General features: G+C 37.0%; 1 protein-coding gene and 1 long non-coding RNA gene across 5 annotated transcripts in view; one reads left to right on the forward strand and one right to left on the reverse strand.

Annotated features, from left to right (window-relative positions):
• Positions 1–7,422, forward strand: part of LOC137250015 (uncharacterized) — a 38,036-nt gene extending 30,614 nt beyond the window's left edge. For 2 of the 3 annotated variants that reach the window (XM_067782205.1, XM_067782206.1), the window contains 3 exons: positions 6,059–6,206; positions 6,270–6,504; positions 6,575–7,422. In XM_067782205.1, the coding sequence (XP_067638306.1) occupies positions 6,093–6,206; positions 6,270–6,504; positions 6,575–6,750 (525 nt within the window). In that variant the 5' untranslated portion in view covers positions 6,059–6,092 and the 3' untranslated portion in view covers positions 6,751–7,422. Of the gene's footprint in view, positions 1–5,964; positions 5,994–6,058; positions 6,207–6,269; positions 6,505–6,574 lie in introns of those variants that run through there. The other variant, XM_067782204.1, reaches the window with a different exon arrangement.
• A 745-nt stretch (positions 7,423–8,167) lies between these two features.
• Positions 8,168–11,999, reverse strand: LOC137250017 (uncharacterized). 2 transcript variants are annotated; one of them, XR_010952692.1, is made up of 3 exons: positions 11,604–11,999; positions 11,298–11,516; positions 8,168–8,439 (listed from the first exon to the last, which is right to left on the reverse strand). It is a non-coding gene; the product is annotated as an uncharacterized lncRNA (long non-coding RNA). The 2 variants fall into 2 exon arrangements; XR_010952691.1 differs by lacking the exon at positions 8,168–8,439 and adding an exon at positions 11,025–11,230.
• Positions 12,000–26,832: the final 14,833 nt, after the last annotated feature.

Genomic DNA, 26,832 nt, shown 5'->3' on the forward strand with positions numbered 1-26,832 from the left:
ATTACCGATAAAACTTTATTCCTTACCGAAACAATATCAATACTTTTTGCTCATTCCAAAATCATATCCGCAACAATTGCATTAATTAAAAAAGTAATAGTAAAATTTTACCGTAACGCAAAGCAAATTTTAATACCTGAAACACTTTTTTTTTGCTTCACAGGCAGTACAAATTGCCTACCTATGACCATTAAGATATGCTGTTTTTTTTTTTTTTTGTTAATTTTTCAGTATGCAACAATTTCGAACGTATAACAAGAATTGCTTTCTTAACTTTTCATTTTCTTCGCTCATTATGCATATTGCATTCGTATTCATATTCGTTTTAGTTCTATACTAGGGTGATAGCCTTAAATTTGAATATGTTTGTATATTAACATTATATAATGTTGCAGTCAAAAAAAAATTTTAAAAGACAAGGTTGAGGCTACAAATACGTATATTTGGTTCAGTAATGGAACAAACTCACCGCTTTACCCGCTGATATTCGTTGTCGCCATTGGCCTGGCCGCAGGCCTATGTTCGCTGCCCTGTGGTTGTCATTGTAGCTGGTTTATTGTAGCCCGTATGGTCGTAGCTGATAAAGATGTGGTAGTATTGTTATCGCCGGTATGGACGCAGCTAATAAAGATGCGCTAGTATTATTATCGCCGGTATGGATGCAGCTGATAAAGATGCGGCTAGTATTGGTGTCGGTGGTACCGCCTGTTGTAGGTGTTAACATTAGTGGCCTCGGACCTATGTTCGCAGCCCCGTTGTGTGCGTTGCAACTGGTGGTGGCGGTACGTCTGGTGGTTGTTGCGCTCGTGGTTGGCGCTAATAAAAGGGTTGGGGAAGGTACTACCGATGGTGATGCTCGTGATAATAGTGGGCGCCGTTGGTGATGGTTGGCGCTTTATCATATGCTACTGCGTTTGGAGTTTGTGGTGGTTTTGGGGTACCATGCAGTCAGCGCAGACCACGTCACAATAATGGGTGGCCGTTATATGTTGCCATACGAAAAAGTGAAATTGCGGCTAGTAGTAAAACAGTCGGAATGGCAAATGTAGGTAAATGAACCACTTTGAAATGCAGGTAAGATTTGGTGTACGATGAAAAAATGTTGGTTATTAGTGGAGGATTATTTACACTGCCTTTGATAAGTCTTTTGATTCCATGGTGCCTTTAACTCGTTTCCTTTGTAGCTGCGGAGCTGACTTTGGCTGCATTTCTTCCAGACGCGTCACGATTGCGATTTTAATAATATCAAATGTTGCTTGCAGAAAATTAATTCAGTTTTATGTTCGAAAAGTAGTATAGGATTGTTTTCATATGTACAATGCTTATCGGCTTAAAAACAATTCAATTTAAAGTACGCTTAGCCCTTAATTGGAAAATTTAAGAGCACAAAATCACCACATTTAACCAACTCAGCTCGAAAAAGGAAAAGGCCTTTTTTCTTCCTCCGGAACTCGTGGTTTCTTTTTTTTTTAGGGATCGCCCGTCTGTCTTTTTCCTTGTTTTTCGATACTTTTTATCGCAACTTTCGTCACATCACTAGGTGTGTTCGCGTGAACACACTCCCAAGTGGATCATAGCCGTAGACCGTAGCAGCAGACCGTAACAATTATCAATACTACTTTGACTTGCAACGACCATGTGAACTCTGTTGTTAGTAAGGTGTATTATGTTCTGAGGAACCTGAAAATGTCTGCAACCTTTACCCCCGCTAACATTAGGAGAAAGCTTGCCATACAATTAATTATGCCGATAATTTGCTACTCTGAGCTAGTGTACAGCAAGTTAAGTTCCCATTCTGCACACAAAATTGATGTAGCATTCAACAATGCCACCCGTTATGTGTTCGGATTAAGTAAGTTCGACCACATATCTGGTTGGAGATCGCGTTTGTTGGGCTGTGAAATTTCTAGTTACCTGAAAGCCAGAAACTGTATTTTTCTCTATCGACTTATTAGTTATAAAGAGCCAAGCTACTTATATGATAAGTTAGTTTTCCCCAGATCTGCCCGAATCAACGATTTAATAACTATTTAACTTCGGCCCGGCTATTCTTTGTCAATGCTATTCGTACATGGAACTCTATTTCAGCACCTATTCGAAGTAGTCTTAATAAAAGAAACTTTATAAATATTTTTTATACTTATTTCAGTTAACGTAAATATGTATATCTGAGTTTTCGCTATCTACAATTACTAGTCAATGTGAATAAGCTTTCCCACTTTGTTATTCTCAAAGTGTAATAATTTATTTATATATTAACTATAGCTGCTAGTTTTAAATACAATTTTCCTATTCAATTTTTTATTTATAAATTTGAGTTTCTTATTAAGTTTGACATAGTTCGACTTATTTTATTATTTTTATTATTATACGAGTTATTCATATTGGTTGTACTATAAAAGATCCTAGATCTTATTGTACTAATAGTATGTAAATAAATACATACATACATACATACATACTAGTTTCGGAGATATTTTTAATTGAAAAATTCATAATTTCGCTTTTGACATGGAATTATCCCCAACCCTTTCATTTGCACCAAAAAAGAAATCAGCATAAAAATCTCTACAAAGTCCGATTTTTTATTTTTTTTTTTTTACAAATGTATGTATTCTGAACTTAAGCCCAAAATACCATTGTTAATGATGACTAAGTGTGATATCTTATCTGTCAACTGCCTGACAGGATGTTCAATATGGTTACTTTTTAGCGTTTTGACAGGGTGTTCAATATGGCGGCGCCTATCTTCAGCGGGTGATAGAAAGAGATACAGAATGAGACAGCGATAGTCAATTACAAATCAGGTGATCCAATCACTTTGGAATTTTGACGTCTATGCAGAAGATATCACACTTAGTTATCATTCACAATGCAAAATACATTGATAGTGTAGGTTTGTTTGCATTTATGTCGACGTGCCAACCTTATAATGTTCTACCAAGATAAAAAGATATTGTTGCGGAGCTGGCAACACTATTCACCACCTTCATATGTTTTCGTTTGTTTAATTGCAACAACGAAAAAAGCGACAATAGTACCGACGGGTTTTCCGCGAATAACTTTTAAACGAGATAAAAAATATAGTTTCTGCTTTCGGATTCTGAATCTTGACGCAAATACGCGTTGATACTGCTGTCGACATGTGCGACCCGAATTTTAAGTGCAGGACTTAAGTTGAAATTTTTCTAAATTTGGAAATTAAAAAGCTTATATTTCATAAACTAAGAGTTTCCTAGAGTTGCGGATGATAATTTTGTGTTATTAAGACCCCCGCCCCCCTCGAAAAAAAATAAAGTTGGAAAATCGTGGCACCTTATTCAAAATATTCCCCTAAAATCTTCATTGAAGTCCCAGGAAAGTAGTGGTTTCAACAGGGGTGGACAATAGGGAAGCGGTGTTTGCGGCGTAGGCGCCACATTAAAAGTAAAAAATGGTTTCACGTGGGAACACATCGTTTGCAGGACGTACATTACGTATATAGGGGTTGATTCTTTAAAAGTAAGAGTTTAAACTGTTGCAGTATCTAGAGGGGGATAGATTCAGTAAGTGTGTGTTTTAAAATGTACACTAATTCTTCATATAATTTTTGGGGAGGGTTATCGGTGTTGAAGGTCCTTTGAATGTTGTAAATCCGGGGTAATTTTTCACTTTAGTTCACAACTGCTAAAACTCGTCCAAAAATATCGGGAGATATGTCAAAAGACGCGCTGGGGCCCAGGATCACGAATCCGAAAGCGGAAATTCAAAATTTTATTTCGTTTCGGAGATATTTGCGGTAAAATTCTAGTTGAAGGGTCAACTGCTAATACATCGAGAGAGGTGTCAAAAGACGCGTATTAATCTCGAGAACAATAATCCGAAGGCGGAAAAGAAAAATTGTATCTCTGTCCGGAGATATGGTAATAGTCTAGTTGAGGGGTCGATTGCTAATACGCTACCAAAAATATCGAGAGAGGTGTCAGATGACGCGTCTTGACATCAGTATTAATAATCCGAAGGCGGAAAATAAAAATTTTAACTCGTTAAAAAGATATTAACGAAAAACCGCAAAAGACCCGCGGGTACCACCGAAACCGGGGGTGGGATCCATAGTATTTTTGCGCAGAACACCTTTCTGCGTTGGCGGCCTTTGGCCGCGCTTATAAAAAATAACCCTGGGCTACGCCATGCCAAGTCCGGGTGTGTGGTATAACCGTGCCTACCGCCACGGTGATGCACAATTTTTTTTGTAGGTACCAACACAACAACAACTGAAAATCGCCAACTTCAACTGCAAATATCTCCGGACAGAGATAATTTTTTTCTTTTCCGCCTTCAAGTTACTGTTCTCGAGATTAGTACGCGTCTTTCGACACCTCTCTCGAAATTTTTGGTAGCGTATTAGCAGTCGACCCCTCAACTAGACTTTTACGGGAGATATTTGTAGTTGAAGTTGGCGATTTTCATGTGGTTGTTGTTGTGTTTGTAGCCACAAAAAAAATTGTGCATCACCGTGGCGGTAGGCGCGGTTATACCACACACCCGGACTTGGCATGGCGTAGCCCAGGGTTATTTTTTATAAGCGCGGCCAAAGGCCGCCAACGCAGAAAGGTGTTCTGCGCAAAAATACTATGGATCCCACCCCCGGTTTCGGAGGTGCCCGCGGGTGTTTTTTCGGTTTTTCGTTAATATCTTCTGAACTAGTTAAAATTTTTATTTTCCGCCTCCGGATTATTATTTTATTGCGAACGGACGTGTATTTGGAGTTCGTAAATAGAATAAACATTATTAAGTCTGTGTGCTTTGATAAAAACTAAAAATTGGTGAAACTAGCAAAGTACTTAGTGACAGGTGATGTACCAGCATTAATAAAGCGCTTGTGAGATTCAATTATATTTAATTTAAATAAAAAGGTGAAAATATATTTTGCTTGTGCAGTTTTGTGTAACTGTTAAGCACAAAAATGGAAGAGTACGGGAAATGTCGCAAAAAAATAAGAGGGGAAACAGGTGTAAGATGTGAGGGTATGTGTGGTAAGGTTTACCATAAAAACATTGCGTGTGCATCTATCGATGGTTTTGGCCTTAATTGTTTGCAAGGTTGTAAACTTTTAAGATATATTTGTGATGGTTGCATGGCTTACGTTTCCAATGTTGATGAGGCTTTAAGGGAAATCTTGGCTATTTCAGAGGTAAACAAAGTAAATTTTAAAGAGCGAAAAAGCGAAATTTAAAAAATGTTGTATGAGCATAAAGGGAAATAAGCGCTTCTATAACTCACAACGAAAGAGAGATGAAAATAATAGTAGAAACAATCTATAAGGTGAACTCAGAAAAACTAGAGTTAATGAAAAAAATAGAATGCTTGTGCTTAGAAAAAGCAAAGTTAGTATAGCGAATGAGGCGTTCACTAAGCAAAAGGATGAAATTATTAATGAAGTTAAAAAGGTTGCTAATATCCCTCATGAGTCACTTAATAAACAGAAAGGGGAAATTATAAAAGAGGTTAAGAAGGCTGCAAATCAGAATAAAGTTTTTGTCGGTGGAAATGTTTCTACATATGCCACTGTTACAAAAGGCATCCCTCCATTTGTTATTAAGCCCAAAGTGAAACAAGCCATTGAGAAAACGGATTTAAACAAAATAGATCCATCCCATTTAAATATAGGAAGGGTACAAAACAAAAATAATGGCACAATAATTATAAGCGCTAATACAGCAGGCGACAAGGACAAAATTAGAGATACGCTAACAGAAAAGTTGGATAAAAATGTGTATAATATAGCTGAGCCAAAAGTGTATTTTCCTAGAGTTGGGGTAGCTAATAGCCGTGTTTTTTAACACGCGTATATCCGTTTAAGCTTAAGACCGCTAAGAGACAATTTTTTTTTCTCTCATGAAATAATAGAATATAAAATCAGTACTTCCAAGTTTCAATAAGTAGTTTTTATCGACTTTTTTTAGTCTGTTTTACCATCCCTAATTAAAAAACAAAATGTCATCAGGAGAAATGTAATAATTTTTGTGTAAATATTATAAAAAATTCTAAATAATTCATATTTACTAAATTTTTTCAGAAAAGAATCAAGGAAACGTTGGACGAGGGAGGAGATGCTTCTTTTGTTGCAGTACTATAGTGCCCGAAAGGACGAGTTTAAGCATAGCAGGAAAAATAAGTATGCTTACGTGAACGTGTTGGAAGATATCTTTGAACGAGGCTTTTTAGTATGTTTATTTTTCTAAATTTTGTATTCAAAAGGTTGATTATGTTTTATATTGATTTTGCAGGATACCACTGTAACAATAAAGGCGTTGGAGGCGAAGATGCGCACGCTTTTGATCGCTTATAAAAGCGCCAAAGACAACAACAGGCAGACCGGTGCAACATATTGCCAAGCTCCATTTATGGAAGAAATGGATGAGATTTTTGGCCGTAAGCCAATAATCTCAAATGCTCACACCCTCAATTTAGGCTCAAGAATGCAAAGGCCATTATCTGAGAGGTATTCGTTGGCTGCTGTTGGTAAATATTTCACTAATTGGTCACCTATTAGTTTCTCTTAAATACAATATTTGTTTATATTTATTGATAGAGTCATGTTTACTTCCTGATACCCTGTTGTTCAGTCAAAACTCATCATCGAACACAGAGTCTCTGTGCAATATGGCTTCCACGTCAAGTGGTTTGTCGAATTGCAATCGCGATCCTTTAGAAGATGTACCATCATCCAGTGGAAACTCATTTTCCAGCCCAGAGTCATTGTGCTAGGTAGCCTCCAACCGAGTACCTTTGACTATTGGAACAAGCAATCCCCGAAAAAGAAAGAGTGCAAAGGGGAATTATTATGAAAAAAAGTTGGAGTTGAAAATACAATTTTACGAAGATATAAAAAGTTTGATTTCGCAGAAATTAAATGCTCATTAAGCCAAGGATTTCACGCTTTTGTGTACTCAGTGCATCTGTTGTATAAACTTGGGAGAGCGTGAGCCTAACGTGTTGTGAAGCACCTGAAAAATGCTGAAATACATTGAATCAAATTCATTTGCTTAAATGTATTAGTAAACAACTTGTACGTATGTTACACTTACACTTCTATACTTCTACAATCACCTTCAGGTGTTGTATGACTGTGATATGTATCACATGTATTGAAGTTTAAGTGTGACATACGTACAAGTTGTTTACTAATATATTTAAGCAAATTTGGAAGATGCCATGCTTCTGAAATAGGGCGCTTTCGAACTGGCAGCCTATGTATTCCACTCAGCAGTCGATATACTAAGAAATAAATGTATATACATGAAGTCAGCAAATTTAAATGAATTATATGAATTAATTTTAATTTTTGTCAATTGTGTAACACAGTACCTGTTTTAAGACAGCATACAAAACAGTTAATTTAATAAAGTATACAAGTTTAATTTTATTTCTGTTATAGTACTCAGCGTTGTATCAAATTTACCGGGGCCATTGGGATACAATTCTATTTTGCGATAGGTCGTTTTTGGGCCTTAATACCAAGATCCATCAGCTAAAAATGACTACATTAGGAATGGTATTTTCGAATGAAGTTGAAGACAATTGTGGATTGGGTAGATGTGGTTGTTCAATATTACAGCTTTTGTTTCTAGATGGCGACCGCATCGGACATCCGCCAGGCCTGCTTTTGAATCCGTAATAGGCAATATCCTACCCTGACGTTAATATTTTCTGTCTCCCTCCATCACACTAATGTCTTCTTACCCATTCCTTTCTAAGTTTGCCTCTATTTCTACTGTTGCCCTTACCATCTATGTCTACCTTTAATCCCGACCCCAGTTTAGGCCAATACCTCCGGAGCAGAATAAGATATTGAAATAAAAACCATCATTTGTTCATATCTTTCGTTTAAAACCCATATCGTTAAAACAAAACAAAAATCCTTGTGGAACCTCTGGTTTATATATAGCTTTCTATCTCCAGAGCAGAGCAAGGGTATATAAACCCTCGCTGTATGGTCTCCGGGGTCCATATTTAGGTAGATATCGCCAGGCCCTGGTTACCCAAAGTATGAAATATATTTAGCTACGTTCTCGCATACCTACCATATATACATACAAAATTCGGTTCAGTAATTTCTGAAGGAGTTCCAGTAAAACCATGACACGAGATTATTATATATAATAAATACATTTTAATTCTGATTTTCAATCATACATTAAGCCAGCAATTTATATTATTTATGGAATTCAAAGGTTTTTTGTGTAGTAAGGAAGTCTCATGTTGGGACTTTTGTTCTCTAAAACTCCAGGCAGTGGAATCATTGTGTCCTTAGCGATTAGCTTATATTCGATTCCTGGATGAAATTTCCTTCGAGACTCCCTACAAGGGATATTTATTGCTTTCATTATATCCTTGTCGCTTCAACGTACTGGTAGGGGATACACGTATTGAATTATAACTATTGTTACGGTGATGCTGTAATAGAAAAAAATACTTATTAAAATAACAATATTATAATGAGTGGTAGTTTTGAATTTAGGGCACTATTAACTTTGTCGTTTTCAACATCAATTAAAACAAGGAAGGACGGGACATACCTTTCATGAACGGAGCTGAACTAAGGAAGCGAATTTTTAGATAAAAATTAAATTAAAAAGTACGTAATTTGTGTGAGAATACAAAGTTTCACGTTTCTTGTGGTCTGCATGACATAGCTCTATGAATCACTTATCTGAACAACATATGACGTATACGTAAGTATTTAATGAAATTTTAAACTTGTAGCTTTTAAAATGGGGCAGAAATGACCAAAAAAAATGTGTATGGGGCATAGACTCTATCACCATCACAGGACGGTGCTCGCGGCACTTGACTTGTCAAAAGCTTTTGACACAGTCAAACACAGCACGCTACTCCAAGACATACATATATATATTAGGCTCACACATGTCCCCCTTTCTAAACAGATGGACTGCTAATTATCTGAATGGTTAGCAAGCGTCGATTCAATTTAGGAACGAAATCTCAAAGCTAAGGAAAATTAAAAAGAGGGTTGTTGTTGTTGTAGGGATAAGGTTGCTCCCCGAAGGCTTTGTGGAGTGTTATCGATGTGATGGTCCATTGCCGGATACAGATTCGGTACGCTCCGGTAACACAGCACCATTAAGGTACTAGCCCGATCATCTCGGGAACGATTTATGTGGCCACGTTAAACCATCAGGTCCTTGCTGGTAGTACTTGGGGGAAAATACAAAGAAACGCTCATTACCACATACAAAGCAATTGGCCAGTCGATTGCATGCTACGCGTCCCCTATATGGTCGCCAAGCCTAAAAACTACTCACTGGAAGAAGATACAGGCCTGCCAAAATACTGCTCTCAGAACCGCAACGGGCTGTCTTCTTATGTCCCCAGAACCCCATCTACACAATGGGGCGAGAATACTCCCCATTAGAAAGAGAAATGAAATGCTAACCAAGCAAACCCAGAAACCTGGGAATCCCAATAGACATCTGATTGATGAGCCTACACCGCCAAGGGGCTTAAGGAGGCATATCCGTAAGCACTTTGAGGAAATACGACACCTGAGAACTCAGCCGTATGAAACAAAAAAACGCAAGCAGGTCCTTGGTGAACTCCACAAACAGGCGTCGGACCTTTATGCCAGGAATTGCCCGGTGAATCCAGTACTCAAAGAACAGTACCCAAAACTTGCGGAAGAGGAATGCATACTCTCCAGGGAATCGCGGGTCACTCCGGCTGAACTTCGTTCTGGATACTCTAACAGGTTAAACTTTCACCTATCCAGAATCAACCCCGACATACAAAATTTATGCCCCGCTTGCAATGTGTCCCCACATGACACCAACCACCTCTTTAATTGTAATGTGGAACCAACGCCTCTAACACCCCTTTCATTATGGTCCACCCCTGTTGAAACAGCAAGTTTCCTTGGACTTCCGTTAGAGGATATTGATGTCAATTTGTGATCGGTCACATCTATTGGATGCCGTGAAGCACTGCTACAATAACAACAACAGAGGCAGCAACTGCAACACCCATCGATCCCGAGACGTTCCTGCCAGTTGGCTTACAGGGGCATGTATTAGTAGAAGGGAGGGAGAAGAGAGAAGAACACTGGAGCAATACGCCAGGTTTCAGAAAATCTAAGATACTGTTTGGAGGTTATAGCACAAGTCGCTACAGGGCAATAATAGACCTGTCGCAAGATAACCTAAGAATCCTAAGAGCTGTTCTTACAGGGCATTATAGACTGAACAGCCGTATGCAGAACCTGGGCATACTATCGAATAACACATACCGATTTTGTAATCGATCAGCAAACAGCCATATCCTCCAAGAATGCGACGCAATCTCAAGACGTAGGGGTAAGTTCATGGGTTCACCATGGCCAGAGTATTCCCACATTTAATCCCTCAAGCCAAGAACACTTCTAGGGTCCATCAAGGAAGTCGAGGTGCGAGGATGAGGTGCTGTGAAGGAGATGTGCAAGTCACTGTGCAATCCTCAATAAATTATCTATCTATCTACGTTCCGGTAACAAGCACCATTGGGAACTTTTATATGACTACAATAAACCTTCTAGGGTTTGAATATTAATAATGACCGCAATGGGAAAGTCTGCTAAAATTTACCATTCTCCATGGAATGCTCGATATATAACTTTCCACGTTGTGAATCAGTAATGAAAAAAGCAAAATTTACTAAAATTTTAACTGGCTGTGGGTAATAAGGTGATGATGTCCTCTCTTAGCGCAATGTAATGACAATGGTGACGCAGGGAAAATGACAAAAATCTTGTAAATCTACTGATCATAATTAATTACTTCCGCCCTTTCTATGCAGTTCTATGCATACATACATATGTATTTTACTCTCCAAACGCTAATTAAAGAAATCAATTGGTATTTACATGAATTTCGAAATCTTTGATATTTGCTTTCTTCAGATGATTATCAACCAAAGCATGACAAATTATCACTAACAAATTCATACATGTTGTTTATATATTTAAAATAGTAGGCAATTTAGGTGTGATGATTCCTGGACAATCGGGTCTGACTAGACGCGATTTATTTTGCCTTAAGACAGCGTGTTTAACGCGAACCATATAATGTTAGGGCACACCTTTGGTGAGGCAAACAATCAAAGAAATGTCTGCTTCTAGGATAGCAGCAGCCGCTCCCGGTGGCGGCACATAAATAACAGTTGCATGCGAATCAGTTGCCTTTTTTGCTTCGGCTACCTATTCAATTTTAATTCACATTACATTATCTACAATTCAATTTTTAATAAATACAAATATAAATTACCGAAGCAAATACTGGCAAATCAAGATGCGTAGTTCCACCCTTTTTTTGGGGAAATACATCCAACCAGTTTGGCACCGTATTCCAAAGAATGTTGGTTGTAGAAAGTACCTTGTTTACAGGTAAATCCTTGGCAAATGAAACGTGAATCTGCACTTAATTGTAGGTTTCCTCTTATTTTGGCATATTCAGAGCTGAATCGCACCCCGGCATAGATGTTATCTATTAAATTAATATAACACTTTTTTTATTATTTCAAAATGCACATACGTATGAATGAAAAGCAGAAAATAAAAAATGTTGTTGTACCGATGACGCTCCCCGTTATGGACTTTGTTGGTCCTTTGCCGGATGCAGATCGGGTACGTTCCGGGAACAAGCCCCATTAAAGTACTAGCCCGACCATCTCGGGAGCGATTTAGTATGACCACATGAAACCTGCTAGGCCATCCCGTTGATTCTATATAACTTAATATTATTTTGGGCGAAAGCCGCCAACGCATAAAGGTGTTCTGTTATTTAGAAGTGCCTAAACAAAGCAGAAGAATTTTTCCTTTTTACACACCAGGTTAAGCGAGAGCTTGTAAGAATTTTATTAAAATCTCAGTAATTATATTTTTTCTGCGTTTTAAAGTTTTCCGGAATAATTAATGAACTGTCATAAATAAACCAAAAAAATATGTATACGTATACAATTCTGCCAAGTTTTTGTGGCATTTTGACATTTGCGGGGCAGTGCTGTCAAATGTTTTATATGGCTATGCGCAACTGTCTATGGCCGTTTTTTTTACCCGTAAACGTAAACATATATACGCGTGTTAAAAAACACGGCTAATATTAGTGCAGAGCATACCGAGAGCGAAATAGTTAGCCGGATCCTTGCGCAGAATGATACACTGAGGGAAGCTAAAATGAAATATATTACAATTAAACGCGCTAAAAAAGAAAATAGAGGACAACATATTAATGCAGTTATAGAAATAGAGCATAAATATTATGAGGTCATCCTGAGACATAAGAAAATTAATGTTGGATGGGATCGCTGCCCAGTTTATGACGGTCAAACTGTAAAAAGGTGCTACAAATGTTTAGGGTTTAACCACATAGCTGCCAATTGAACTCTCTGAAACAGAGATGTAGTAAATGTCTGGGAGAACATGGGGCAGAAAACTGCAAGGAGAGCATGCCCATTAATAAATGTGGTAATTGCGTAGATGCCAATAATCAGTTAGGTTTTAAGCTCAATAAAGACCATAACATAATGAGCCATGACTGCCCAGTTTATCAAAGGAAGCTTAAACTCGAAAAACGACGAGTTGGCTTTTAGCAACCAAGACGTGCAAGCCCAGTAATAAATGTTTGAAATGTATCTACTTCAATATTTGTAGATTGTTATCAAATAAAGCAGAGCTCAAAAAAATTATAGAAGAAGTGGATCCGGACATTGTTTTATGCTCAGAAACACGTATAACTTCAGATATTCTTGATTCTGAAACTAATATTGCACCGTATATATTAATTCGCTGCGACTCTCATAGTAGACATACGGGAGGGGTCGTTTTATTACTGAAAAAGGAAATCAAGTACAAAGTCAGGTTTAATCGATCAATTGATAGAAATGTATGGTGTGCTATAGTAAAATTAAAGCAAGTGGACATTAAGTGGCAAATAGGTGTGTTGTACCATTCCCCAAGTTCTAGTGACAGTGAAATTTAAAATCACGTAGAGAGTATTTTATCAGAAATATTAGAATCAGGTACGAATTCCCTTCTAGTTGGAGATTTCAATATAAACTTGAATATTAACTCTTCGAGTAGCTACAAACTGAATGAAATTTGTGCACGTAGCGCAATGAAACAAAAAATAAATTTCAATACAAGAGTCGCGGAAACTTCTCAAACAAAAATAGATTTATTATATGCAAACGCTGATATACTGTCTTGTGTAAATCTTGAAGACCACAGAATATCCGATCACGAAACTATTTCATTTGCTATAAAAGTAAGTAATTCAAACCAGTTACGAAGAGTCATTTCATCAACATCCTGGGAGAATTATTCGGCCGATAACTTGACGACTCTACTGAGGAATTGCGATCTCAGTTTAATAAGAAGCATGAATGTCAACAACATGGTCAACTATATAAATACTTGTTTACTAGATTGTATGGGAGTACTAACGTTTGAAAAAAACAGTACGGTAAAGCTAAGAAATAAATGGTATGACCAAGAATTGACAGAATTGAATAAACTAAAATACCGGTTGCACTCACAAGCTAGAGCAACGGGTGACTATACCGAATATAACATGGTCGCGAAGTACTACAAAATACTAATCAAATTTAAAAAGATTAAATACATGGAGAATAATATTGATATCAATTGTTCAGATAGCAAGCTAATGTGGAAGCATCTTAAGCATGCTGTAAACTTAACGGGCCACAAGAAAAGATCTTGACGGTGATCGTAAAAGGTGTGACATATGATACACCTCGCGATATTGCTGAAGCATTGAACTCCTTCTTTATAGATAGCATTGTTGATATAAACAGGGAAATTGAAGTTGTTCAGAGTCAGAACGACGTCCAATTTACAACTAGGTCATGTTTAAAATTCGAAGAAATTACGATTGAGGATGTTATACGTATAGAAAAAAGGTTCAAAAATAAAACTGGGGGGAAAAATTTACTTTCAGAAGGCGTAATTAAAGATTCGGTATCGTACATGGGTTTCTTCTATGCAACCTGTTGGAGCGACAGGCAACCCTGCTCACAACAAAACATATTAAATGGCGACAAGGACTAAGGCATTATAAATACATACATCGTCACACTAAGAAAATAAAGCTGAAATCATGGATGAATCAATGAAGGTATTTTTCCACCAAATGCAACAGCAGCGGGAAAAAGACAGCGCCGACATGCGAGAGCTGGTAAAACAACTCCTCCAGGTCAAACAGCAATCAGGTAACACAAAGCACTCTGAAAATTCTCAAGAATTTCTCATAGAGTCATTGGCAACCAATATCCGAGAGTTTTCGTACAGCGTCGAAGATAACCTCATTTTCGACCTGTGGTATGCACGATACGAAGATTTGTTTGATGTTGACGCAGCAAATCTCGACGATGCGGCCAAAGTCCGTTTACTCTTGCGTAAACTCAGTATCACAGAACATACAAAGTATGTAAACTTCATTTTGCCAAAACATCCACGAGACCACAGTTTCAAAGAAACGGTGGAGAAGCTTACAAAATTGTTCGGGTCACAAAAGGCTATTTTTAACACGCGCTGTCACTGCCTGCAGATAAGCAAAGACACAACCGCAGATTTTATAACATACGCGGGCACGGTAAATAAAGAATGTGAGAAATTTCAACTTAATAAGCTAACACTGGATCAATTCAAGTGTTTGATTTTCATCATGGGGTTGAAGTCTCCAACCGATTTTGAGGTTAGAACCAAATTGCTTGCAAAACTAGACAGTGGCGAAGAAACAATTACACTTGACAAATTAACAGCAGAGTATAAGCGTCTAGTGAATCTTAAAACAGATACAGCCTTAATTGAAAACAAAAATGAGGCACGCTCTGTCAATAAGATACATGCTAAAAACGATAACAACAAAATTCCAAAAACACCGTGTTGGTACTGTGGCGGGATGCATCACGCGTCAGATTGTCAATTTAGGACGCACAAATGCAAAAAATGCAAACTCGAAGGGCACAAAGAAGGCTATTGCAGCGCGGGCAAAATTCACAAAAATCAAAAACAAAAACCCGCGAACGCAAAACGCACGGACAAGACAACGAAAAGGAACAACAGAAGCCAAGGTGAAGGAAAGTCAATTAATAGTATATTTGTCACTAACAAAATCAGCGTAGCAAACCGCAAATACATTCGCGTGCAAATCAATGGGATTCCAACGGATCTTCAATTCGACACAGCTTCAGATATAACGATCATATCGGAAGACACTTTCCGTCGACTTAAAGTGAGCAATACAATGGCAGTCAACAACACAGCCCGCAGTGCAACAGGTAAACTTCCACTATCAGCACAATTCGAGTGCACGGCTAAATTCAAGGATAAGCAAGCATCAACAACCTGCTATGTTTCACCTATCGAAAATCTCAATGTCATGGGATTAGATTAGATCGCAGCATTAGAACTCGATGACGAGCCAATCAACGCGATATGCAACAAAGGAACACGCGATAATCAGGGAAGTACAAACATCTCAATCAATAAAAGCATTTTACTCCTGAAACAGTCATTTCCAGGTGTTTTTAGTGAAGAGCTCGGTCTTTGCACCAAAGCAAAAGCCTATCTCACGGTCAAGCCAAATCAGCAGCCAATATTTCGCCAAAAGCGGCCCGTTGCCTATGCCATTCAAGGACTTGTAGAAGCAGAGCTACAACGCCTTCAAGAGATAAACGTAATTACACCAGTCAATATTTCAGACTGGGCAGCTCCAATCGTGGTGATAAAAAAAAGCAACTAGTGGCGTGCGAATATGCGGCGACTTCTCAACCGGCTTGAACAATGCTTTGGAAATGCACCAGTACCCGTTGCCTATACCCGAAGACCTATTCGCACGGATGGATATGGCTAAGTTTTTCAGCCACATCGACCTCTCAGACGCGTTTCTGCAAGTTGAGATAGATGACGAGTCGAAGCACCTTCTTACCATAAACACACACCTGGGTCTTTTCCGGTACAACCGAATGGTTTTCGGCGTCAAATCATTCCCAACCATATTCCAGCAGATTATGGATAAAATGTTGTGTTGGCTTACGGGAGTAGCGGCATACATAGACGACATATTCATAACAGGCAAAAGCCGAGAAGAGCATGACGATAATTTACAATCGGTATTAAAGCGCATTCACGAGTTCGGTTTCAAATTAAAGTTTGAAAAATGTACGTTTTATTCGAAAACAATTAAATATTTGGGCTTTATCGTAAACGAAGAAGGGATTAAGCCAGATCAAGCACGCATAGCCGCATTAACACAAATGCCCGAACCAAAAGATATTGCCGAACTACGCTCATTTCTGGGAGCAATCAATTTTTATGGTAAGTTCATAGCCAATTTACGCACCTACAGAGGACCACTGGATGAATTACTAAAAGCGAACGTCAAATGGCACTGGTCTCAAAAGTAAAGCCACAGTTTTAAGCAACTTAAGAACATTTTCACTTCAGATTAAGGCTGACGCATTTTGATCCAAAGCTCGATATTGTGGTCGCGGCAGACGCGTCAAACTACGGCCTCGGGGCATACATCCTGCACGAGTACCCGGACGGCTCTATGAAAGCGTCGCGGTCGCTCACAGCGGCTGAAAAAGGTTACAGCCAAATCGAGAAATAGGGACTGGCCATCGTTTTCGCGCTCACAAAATTTCACAAAATGATTTTTGGCCGTAAATTCAAGCTGAAAACGGACCACAAACCATCACTTGCGATTTTCGGTAACAAGAAAGGCATCGCAGTACACCAAGCAAACCGATTACAGCGTTGGGCTATAAAATTATTAGCTTATGATTTCGACATAAGCTATGTATCAACCAACAATTTTGGTCACGCAAACGTTGTATCACGCCTAATAGACAAAAACGTAAATCCGGCAGAAGATTGCGTCATAGCCTCTATTAAATTCGAAGCTGAAGTTTTACAAATACTTACAGATTCAATCGCCAGATTACCCGTCACACACAAAATGGTTAAACATGAGTCTCAAAAGGATATATCGCTACGAACCATTATGCAGTATGTAAACGACGGGTGGCCAAATAACATAGAATACTCCATGGAAGCAAGAAAATTTTTAAATCGTAAAAATGACCTCCACATAGTTGACGGATGTCTCATGTTTGGACATCGCATCGTGATACCGGCAATGCTGCGCAAGAGGGTTTTAAAGCAATTATACTAGGTTCAAACACACACCAAATTGGCAATTTATACTATTTGGGCAATTTATTACGCAATTTGTCATATAATAAATTGTAATAATAAATTGCCAATTTAAAAAAAATTGCGTAATAAATTGCTTCAAACTGCAAATGCAACATTGTAAAGTGTGTTTATTGAGTATACTAAAAGTCAGTTTCGCATGGTTGAACTATATGGTTGGCTCATCTCATCAGCTGATTTTATGTCTTTCATTTCACTGGAGTAGGGACTGTCAAAAGAAGATGGCAAAATCAAAATGAAGCCAAAACATTGAACACATTTTCTTACAACACACATACATTTCAAAGTTTTATGTTTTCATTTCATTCCATGCACCTAATACCAACACGCACCTTTTGACAGTCTCAACAAAGATATGTTCTTACTGTAGAGATGAGCCAATCAGCTATCAAATTACTATTGTGTAAGCTAAATAGAGTTGTATGAACACCACTCAAATTAAATCGAAATAGCCTCAATTTATTTTTCTGTTTGAACATAGTATTACACAGAGGACACCCCGGCGTCTAACGAACAAAATCAATAGCACGGAGTTTTGTTTACTGGCCTAATATCGATTCTGATATCGAATCTCTTGTACGAAATTGCCAGGGATGTGCATCAGCAGCAAAACTACCCACTAAGACAAATCTTCAACCATGGCCTACTCCAGCGGAACCGTGGGCAAGACTACACATTGATTACGCTGGCCCATTGGACAATACATATTACCTTATTATTGTTGACGCGTATTCAAAGTTTTTATTTTTATTTACTAAATTTAATATTACCAAGCACACCCAAACCAACCCAAGCGGATGACTGGCCAAAACAAAACATGCAAAAAGAATTTAACAAAAAACATGGTGCAAAGTACTCAACGTTTGAACCACAGCAAACAGTTTACGTATATGTACACTCTTAAAACAAATTCGTCTGGAAACCGGCTGAAATCATTGAACGAGTAGGAGCGGTTATGTGCAATTTAAAACTGGAAAACGGCAAAGTAATTCGTGCACATACCAGCCAAATCCGTAAACGCTATACTGAAGAAACGCATACAACGGAGCCGAAACACAGGTCACTCCTAGCAGAAGCGTTTGGACTAAACGACATAAACGAGCCACACGAGAATCATTCTGTAGTAGAGCAGCCTTCGAACGTAACCGACTCTACAGCGACTCCAAGTAACACCATCGTAGTTCCACCGCAACCTCGGGTTACTACGGCTGAAAACGTCAGTACAAGTGAAACACCTAGACGGTCTACACGGAAGGTTAAACCAGTGATGAGATACTCCCCAGGCTAAAACGCAGTTCTCCGAGACTTTAAAATTCAACAGGAGAGGTGTTGGAGCGACAGGCAACCCTGCTCACCAGTTCACCTATACATACATAAATGATACCTTAATATATGAACTGTCAAATAGAACTTGTTGGCAGATGTTTTAGTGACTTTTGCGGCGCACGTGTTTGAGCAGATCTCTACTTTTCTATTATTTTCTTACTTGTATTATATTTTCTATTAATAAAGATGTTATATGAATTCAACAAAACATATTACAACCGCTATAAAGAAATCCATGACTACTGGAATAGTGCCAGACATGTGGAAAATTTCGACAATAGTACCAATTAGGCAAGTAAAAGGTTTAATAATGACAGAAGAACTAAGGCCGATAAATACATTGCCGAACATAGAAAATATTCCGGAAATTGTAATAAAAAACCAACTGCTTAATTACTTAGAAAATAATAAAATCCTTATAAAGGAACAACCCGGTTTCCGAGAAAGGCACTCTTGCGAGACGGCGTTAAATTACGTCATATCTAGCTGGAAGGAAGAGCTGAGTCTACAAAAACATATAGTTTATAAAATATACGTAAATTATTTAGAAAAATAAAAAGTGCCGCAGGCGAAAATTTGGTTTGGAGACCAAAACTATATCCGCGCAAAACACTTTTGCCCACAGTTTTTCTTGTGGGTACTACAAAATCAGGGTCGGCCATACATTAAGGGACCAATTGGTTTTATTCGTAAACCAAAGGGGTTTTAACTTTGAAATTTTGCACATAGGTTCTCAGGGAGTTCCCTAACGAGAATCAATAAGCGTTCGATTCTTTGCTTTCAAAGTATAAGAAAGCAAAGAATCGAACGCATACTCATATGAGCAAACGCAATTGCAAACACAAACCAAGGAATTATTTCCAAGCAACAACCAACGAGAATCAGTAAGTAATTTTTAATTGTTATTAACAATTTACTAGTAATTAGTTCTTAAAGTTACCGAACACTTTCAGAAGAATTTTATGCAAAAGTAATACGCAAATTTGAACAAATGAAAATAGTTGATTGTGGTTTTATAAACGGTAATAGTCTAGTTGAGGGATCGACTGCTAATACGCTACCAAAAATATTGAGAGGGGTGTCAAAAGACGCGTATTAATCTCGAGAACAATAATCCGAAGGCAGAAAAGAAAAATTTTATATCTGTCCGGAGATATTTGCAGTTGAAGTTGGCGATTTTCATGTGGTTGTTGTTGTGTTGTACCCTCAAAAAAAATTGTGCATCACCGTGGCAGTAGCCACGTAGGTGTTCTGCGCAAAAATACTATGGATCCCATCTCCGGTTTCGGAGGTACCCGCGGGTCTTTTTTCGGTTTTTCGTTAATATCTTTTGAACGAGTTAAAATTTTTATTTTCCGCCATCGGGTTATTAATACTGATGTCAAGACGCGTCGTTTGACACCTCTCTCTATATTTTTGGACGCGTATTAGCAGTCGACCCCTCAACTAGACTATTACCGTGGTTTCAACAGGGGTGGAGCATAGGGAAGTGGTGTTTGCGGTGTAGGCGCCACATTAAAAGTAAAAAATGGTTTCACGTGGGAACACATCGTTTGCAGGACGTACATTACGTATATCGGGGTTGATTCTTTAAAAGTAAGTGTTTAAACTGTTGCAGTATCCAGAGGGGGATAGATTCAGTAAGTGTGTGTTTTAAAATGTACACTAATTCTTCATATAATTTTTGGGGAGTGTTATCGGTGTTGAAGGTCCTTTGAATGTTGTAGATCCGGAACGTTCCGGGGTAATTTTTTACTTTAGCTCACAACTGCTAAAACTCGTCCACATTTTATTTTCGCGTTCACAAAACGCAGTATGGCATTTCAAAAGTGGCTATGGTTCTAACCCTTTAAACTTTTTGTCAGGGCGTATTTTAATATATACCAAAGTCTGCGAAAAACGCAGTATCAAAAAGTCTGTTGGTTAGGACCTTTGTTAATTAAGCTAACGATATTTATGTATACCAGTTATTTCCAACGGCATTGTATGCCATTTTGGGTCATATGTTGCCTTTATACAGAGAATAAGGCCAAATTCGAGCATTGAAGTATGCAATTTAATAACCTATCGGTATTGAATAATGAACATTCTATAGTTCAAATTTGTGCAAAACATCGAAATTTTATTTAAAACGTGATAGCAACTAAATATACATCTTTCTCTCTTCCTAGATGCACAATTTTCAAGTAATTCAACTCAGAGACTAGACTAGTTAAGCCTTTAAACAAACCTATAAACTTTTTATTAATACACATACTTTTGCTCACGCAGTTAACCCATCAAGTATAGTAAAATTGTATTATTCGTAGTTCAAGTTTTATTTCGTTTCATAAAGCAATTACGTAACTTATCAAAAAATACAACAAAACTTCTAATTTGTACATGGGTCCTTTTATGATAAAAATGTATTTTGTGTTTGTGTGTAATGCCGATCTAGGACTTTGGGGCGTTTTATCAGGGAAATCCTGAAACGTTTGTAACTTTCGCTATTGTTTTGATAGTTTGGAAATATGCCATAATTTTTCTGAGGGATAACAGCTCCTGTACAAAAATTATGAATAGTTGCATAGATTAAAATATAAGTTTGGAAATTAACTAGACATATTTTGCTAAACTTGCATGGAGCGAATTTACTGCGCTAAAGTAAGATGGATGAATTATGAAAGCAGCTACAATAGACCTGTTTGAGAAAAAAATTCATTTTGGCCATAAAAGTAGATGCAAATCAAAACTGAACGTATTAATTGACAATTTTACGTTACTTCGAGTAATGTAATCTTACTACTTGATGGTTAATTGTGTGTATTGTAAAGACAAACAGCAGCGAACAGAAAAATAGCAGTGGCAATAAAATTAAATTCTTTTTTTTTCGATATTTGAAGAAAAAGCTTCAATGAATTTTGTTGCTAAAACTATGCAAATCATTCGCAAAAAAGTTTACGAAAAATTCGAGAGAATTTTACAAAAATTTCAAAGCTTTTATTAGAGTTATCTCAATTTCTTTAAGTATGCAACCTTGTAGTGCAATCAATTTTAGTCTAACTAAACCCCCAGCGGGTTAGGGGGTCAGAATATACCCACCGTAGGTATGCCTGTTGTAAGAGGTGCCTAAAATACCAGATTCAAGGGGCTGTGTAGCGCAACCCTTCACGTTGCCAGCGCAATATATAGCTTCTCCAAACCCAATTGTCAATCTCACCTATCCGCGGCGAATCCTGTTTCACTTACAGACGAGGATCTGGCGACCCCAAGCTCCTCTTGGAACGTGGGGTGGGGAGGCAGGGGATGGCCTGAAGGTTTAATGTAGCCACATAAAGTGTTCCCGAGATGATCGGGCTAGCACCTTAATGGTGCTGTGGTACCGGAGCGTACCGGATCTGTATCCGGAAAAGGACTATCACATCGATAACACTCCCCAAAGCCTTCGGGGAGCAACCTTATCGCTACAACAACAACAACATTGAAGCTTTTCCTTCAAATATCGAAAAAAGGGTATTTAATTGGCGAATTTAATTTGATTGCCACTGCTATTTTTCTGTTTGCTGCTGTTAATACAGAATTCTTATTTAAATTAACATGTTACATACTAAAAATATTACACTTTGAATGATTGAATGATAAAATGAATTATACTGCATACTAAATTTTCAATATATATTTGGAAAATTTTATTCAGATTTTTAAAAACATTTAAATTAACATATTTCATACTAAATATTACATTTTGAATGATTGAATGATAAAATGAATTATATGGCATACTAAATTTTCCCAAAATTTTCAAAACCATTTGGAAATTTTCATTAAGAATTTTAAAGACATATCGAATTTTCAAGCATATTTGAAAGTTTTCGAAATTGATAGACATAGTTTTCGTTATATAATTCATAAAATTTCTTTTTAATCAATGGATATAAAATACAAAAATATGTTTTAAAATCTGCAAACTATTCTTGCTGTTATTACTAGCGGATGTATCTCGTCGATGCCTTTGCAAAATCACAAATATAATTTTGAATAGTCACTCGATTAGTTAATAAAGGATTTTCCGTACAAATTTCCAATTATACGTTTGCGGATTTCACACAGATCGCATTGGCCTTTCTAGTAAGTATTCCGCTAGTTCCTCTCTCAAACTAAATGCTTCATTTGTTGATCGATTGGAATGAGCTATTCGAATAGATGTCATTCTTGTTGAAAGTTGTCCACAATCGAAATTCCAATTTTCATCACTGCTGGCGCTGTTCGGATCGAAGTATCCACTACTGCTGTGAAGCATTAAATAATTGTGCAAGACTATAGTTGCTAAAACAATTTTGCACATTTTCTGGAGAAGCGTGAATCGTTGTATGAAGAACTCTCCATCTATTTGCTAATATACCAAAGGTGTTTTCAATGTGCATCCGTACGGAGGATAAACTTTTGTTATAATTTCGTTTGGCGGGTGACAAAGTTCGACCAGGGTAAGGGCGCATGAGATTAGGCTTCAGGGGAAATGCGCTGTCACCGATGAAAAAATATTGAAATATTTGGTCCGTACCTATTTGAAATATGGCATCAATTAACTGAAATCTTATCTGTTATAAACATTTTACCTGGAAGGTTATTTGGGGGAGGAATTTCCAGGTCATTTCCTAGAATCATGTTACCAAATACGCTTCGTGCCAAAATTTATCCATCGCTTTGAAATGAAAACGTATAGCTATCATCGCATATTGCCATCAGAACTACACTGAATGTCTTTTTGTAATTAAAAAAGAGTGAACCACTACGTTTGGGGCAAACTACTTTCACATGTTTGCCGTCCACCGCGCCGAGACAATGTGGCATTCCAGTTTTTGCATAGAACCTATCCAAAATATAAATAATACCATACTTCAATTGGAGCAAACCTGTCTGCAGTGTTTCTCAATTCGGTTTGATTTGGTTGGGCAAGGTAAACTTCGCGTAGTCCATGGCAAATTGCATCGCATGTCTCGTATATTATTTTCCTAACTGTAGAAACACCCAATTTATATGACCAAGCTAAATACTGTGGGTTACAGCCTTGTGCCAAGAATATGATGAAACTCCATTTTAACACAGATATGTAGTTTATAAAATTACTTACATCAAAGTGATACCCAAACGGATTTCTTCACTTATTCGCTCTCTTATGGAAAAACTTTGAAGCCGCTCTCGTAACAAATTCAGTTGCACATTAAACTTTGCAACATTCATACGTGTTGCCTTGAAGAAATGTTCTTCATCTGAGAGTTTCAACTGTGCGAAGGAAATTTCGTTGAAACTCAGAGTCTTCCTTGTACGATTAACTGGCCGCACCCACAATCGCCGCTTCAACTGCTGGCACACCTCGCGATATATATTCACCATTACAAAAATGATGTTTATAATTTTAAAAATTTTCAACAAACGCCTCTGTTATTCATTTCTTGTATATACTGCTAATGCTGACTTTAAATTGAGTTTATTTCCCACAAGAAATGGTCACTAATATAAGAAATTATTTTCCATTGAAGAATGTCAGTAAATATCGCCGCCGATGCCTATTGTGTTTAACTGGACGAAACATCTGAGCGTAAATTTGAAAAATGTCATCGCCCGACGCGGCGAATATCGTCGTCGCTCGGCATTGTGTTTCAACAGAGAATTTAAACACAATGAGAAGGCGTTTTTGCTAGATTCCAACTTTTTTGCATGTGAACACGTCTTGCACTTCACCACACACAATCCAATTTCAATGTTAACCAGTTAACAGCAGAAAATTCTCTGTCAACAGTTTCAGCTTGTGTATAAATTCTCTGGATTTTCTCTTAATATGATTTCTTTGTGGGAATATAGGTATTTAGTAGGATTAATTAAATTTAAATTTTATTACTTGTAGCAATATATTTGCTTGTTTTATGATTTAATATGAATTTGAACTTAATTAATATAATAATAGCAATATATTTGCTTGTTTTATGTTGATGCAAATTGCAGAAATTTTGCTTATTTCTTTACAAACAAAAACCTATTCATATACCCAAAATATGCCCTTTCATGAAATGTATGTAAATTAATCATACATTTATGAATTATCCCATCCCTTTTTGTTAATAAATTAAAATGTTAGGAAAATGTATGCAAATTGAAATATGCATGCAAATAGTGTTTTGCCGACGGCATTTGCACACTTGGAATTTCTGTGCACACGAAATCCATTGCATATTTATAAAACGTTAATTTGCATAAAATGTATGCATATTAACCATGAAGTATGAATTATTAATAGATTGAAAAATTGAAATAAATAAAATATTTGATAACAATTGAATAAATAAAAAAATATTTAGTTATTAATTGGACTATGGGTGGGAGGGGAGGTACCTATAAAGAAATTTCCTAAAGCATTTTATATGTGTTATTCAGTACAATGATGTAAGTACCTATGTACTTGAATATTTTCAAAGGCAGGTTTGATAAGCCAAGTCAAACTTAAATACATTTGACCTGCCTCAAATCAACCCTTAAATATGTAAATAAGACCAACAATACACAAAAGACATTTGCCTGTTGATCAGATGTTGAGCATTGTATCATTGAATATATATGTATGAAAATACAAACCAAAGCAAAAAAGTACAAATGTACATACATATATACATATTCAATAATACTCCAATTAAAGGCAGACATGTATAAAAAGCTTGGTCGCTTTGATGCTGTGGCAGTGTCTTAAGTTATTAATAAAACAACTTGTCGCTTTCCGCGTTATGAAGCGACCAAATCAATTATGGCAATCCGCGTATACGGCCATGTATATGTAAATATCAATGCTCGTAGCAATTAGCCGACGAAATACAATAGGCACGAGCCAAATTATGTGTCGTCGGTGGTTAAAAGTGTTGCCGTTTATACCTTTAATAACTCACAGTTAAAAGGGGAATTTATTATAAAATTAAAATAAACGAATTTATTGCTCTTTTGCGAAATAATGTTATATTTCTTCGCAAAATTACTTTAATTTATTTCGCCGCTCTCATATATTAATTTTTATCTATGAAAAAAATGTAAAATTCTTACTTTGTACTGACATGTGATAAACAAGTCAGCATATACAGTATGACGTCACAGTGCGAATTCGGGCCAGAAACGGGTAAAACACCACTCTTATGTAGCAACTGCAACACAGTTGCTGCAAATTTGGCAGCGTGACTGCGCGAAAAATTTTTCTGCAGAATATGATAGGGGTTTCAAATAGCAAATAAAAATGTCCATAAGCTGTGACAACTCGGCAATTCAGGATATGGGAAAATTATTTGCAATAATTTATATGAACAATGGATGGAAAGTTTTAGATTATATAGTTAATATGTTAGTGGACAATTACTAGGCAATATCTGTACATGTTTATTTGCATTTTTTACTACCATATTAGTACTTTCATACAGGCTTATAAATAGTTTGGTATTATTTCATAGGAAAAGTGCGGGGTTATGAAAGTAGTTATGCTCGTCATAATGAATACCCCCAATATGCATCGAAGTTCGAATTTATAAAATCGCAAAAATTTGTCTTTTGACGATTTTATCAAATGCCATGTTGCCGAATTGCAAATTGCCATGTTGCCGAATTCTATCACCAATTCGGACAACTTAAGAAGAAGCATTTATGAATGAAAAATCAAGAGGAAGTGGGTGGGAAATGGGGGTGTAGGCTGATCTTTAGTTTAGGAATATATGTGTGTACATATATACCAATCTAGGTTTGTTTATACCCACTCACCATTTAGGTGATTAAATTTTCAATTTCCCTACATATCAATATAATTTGATTACTCTTTCTGACAAAATAATGAGTTACCATACAATTGAACAAAAGAAATAATCAAATATGAATACTTTAGATGATAAAACACTGAATATATTTTTTCAACCACATTTTGGAATCATATTTGAATCAAATGTGTTTACTTTAGGAGATCATAAATTTATAATAATTTTTAATTCAGCTTTCTGAATCTTTTTTGACTATATTTGTTGACTGAATAATGTATTTTATACTTGTCAAAATATTTCTTTACATCGGAGCTGCTCAATCCCTATACACTTGTAGCACTTTTGTTTTTGTTTTGCCCTGAATCATAGGCACAGATTCAAATTCACACTTTGAATATAAAAAAAAACTAGTAAGGACAGGACTGTCTTCGGCTGTGCCGAAGACTTCAACCTTCCAACCATCATAATTTATTTACA

Source organism: Eurosta solidaginis, chromosome 4 (genome assembly GCF_040869045.1).
Source record: "Eurosta solidaginis isolate ZX-2024a chromosome 4, ASM4086904v1, whole genome shotgun sequence".
Taxonomy (NCBI): Eukaryota; Metazoa; Arthropoda; class Insecta; order Diptera; family Tephritidae; genus Eurosta; species Eurosta solidaginis.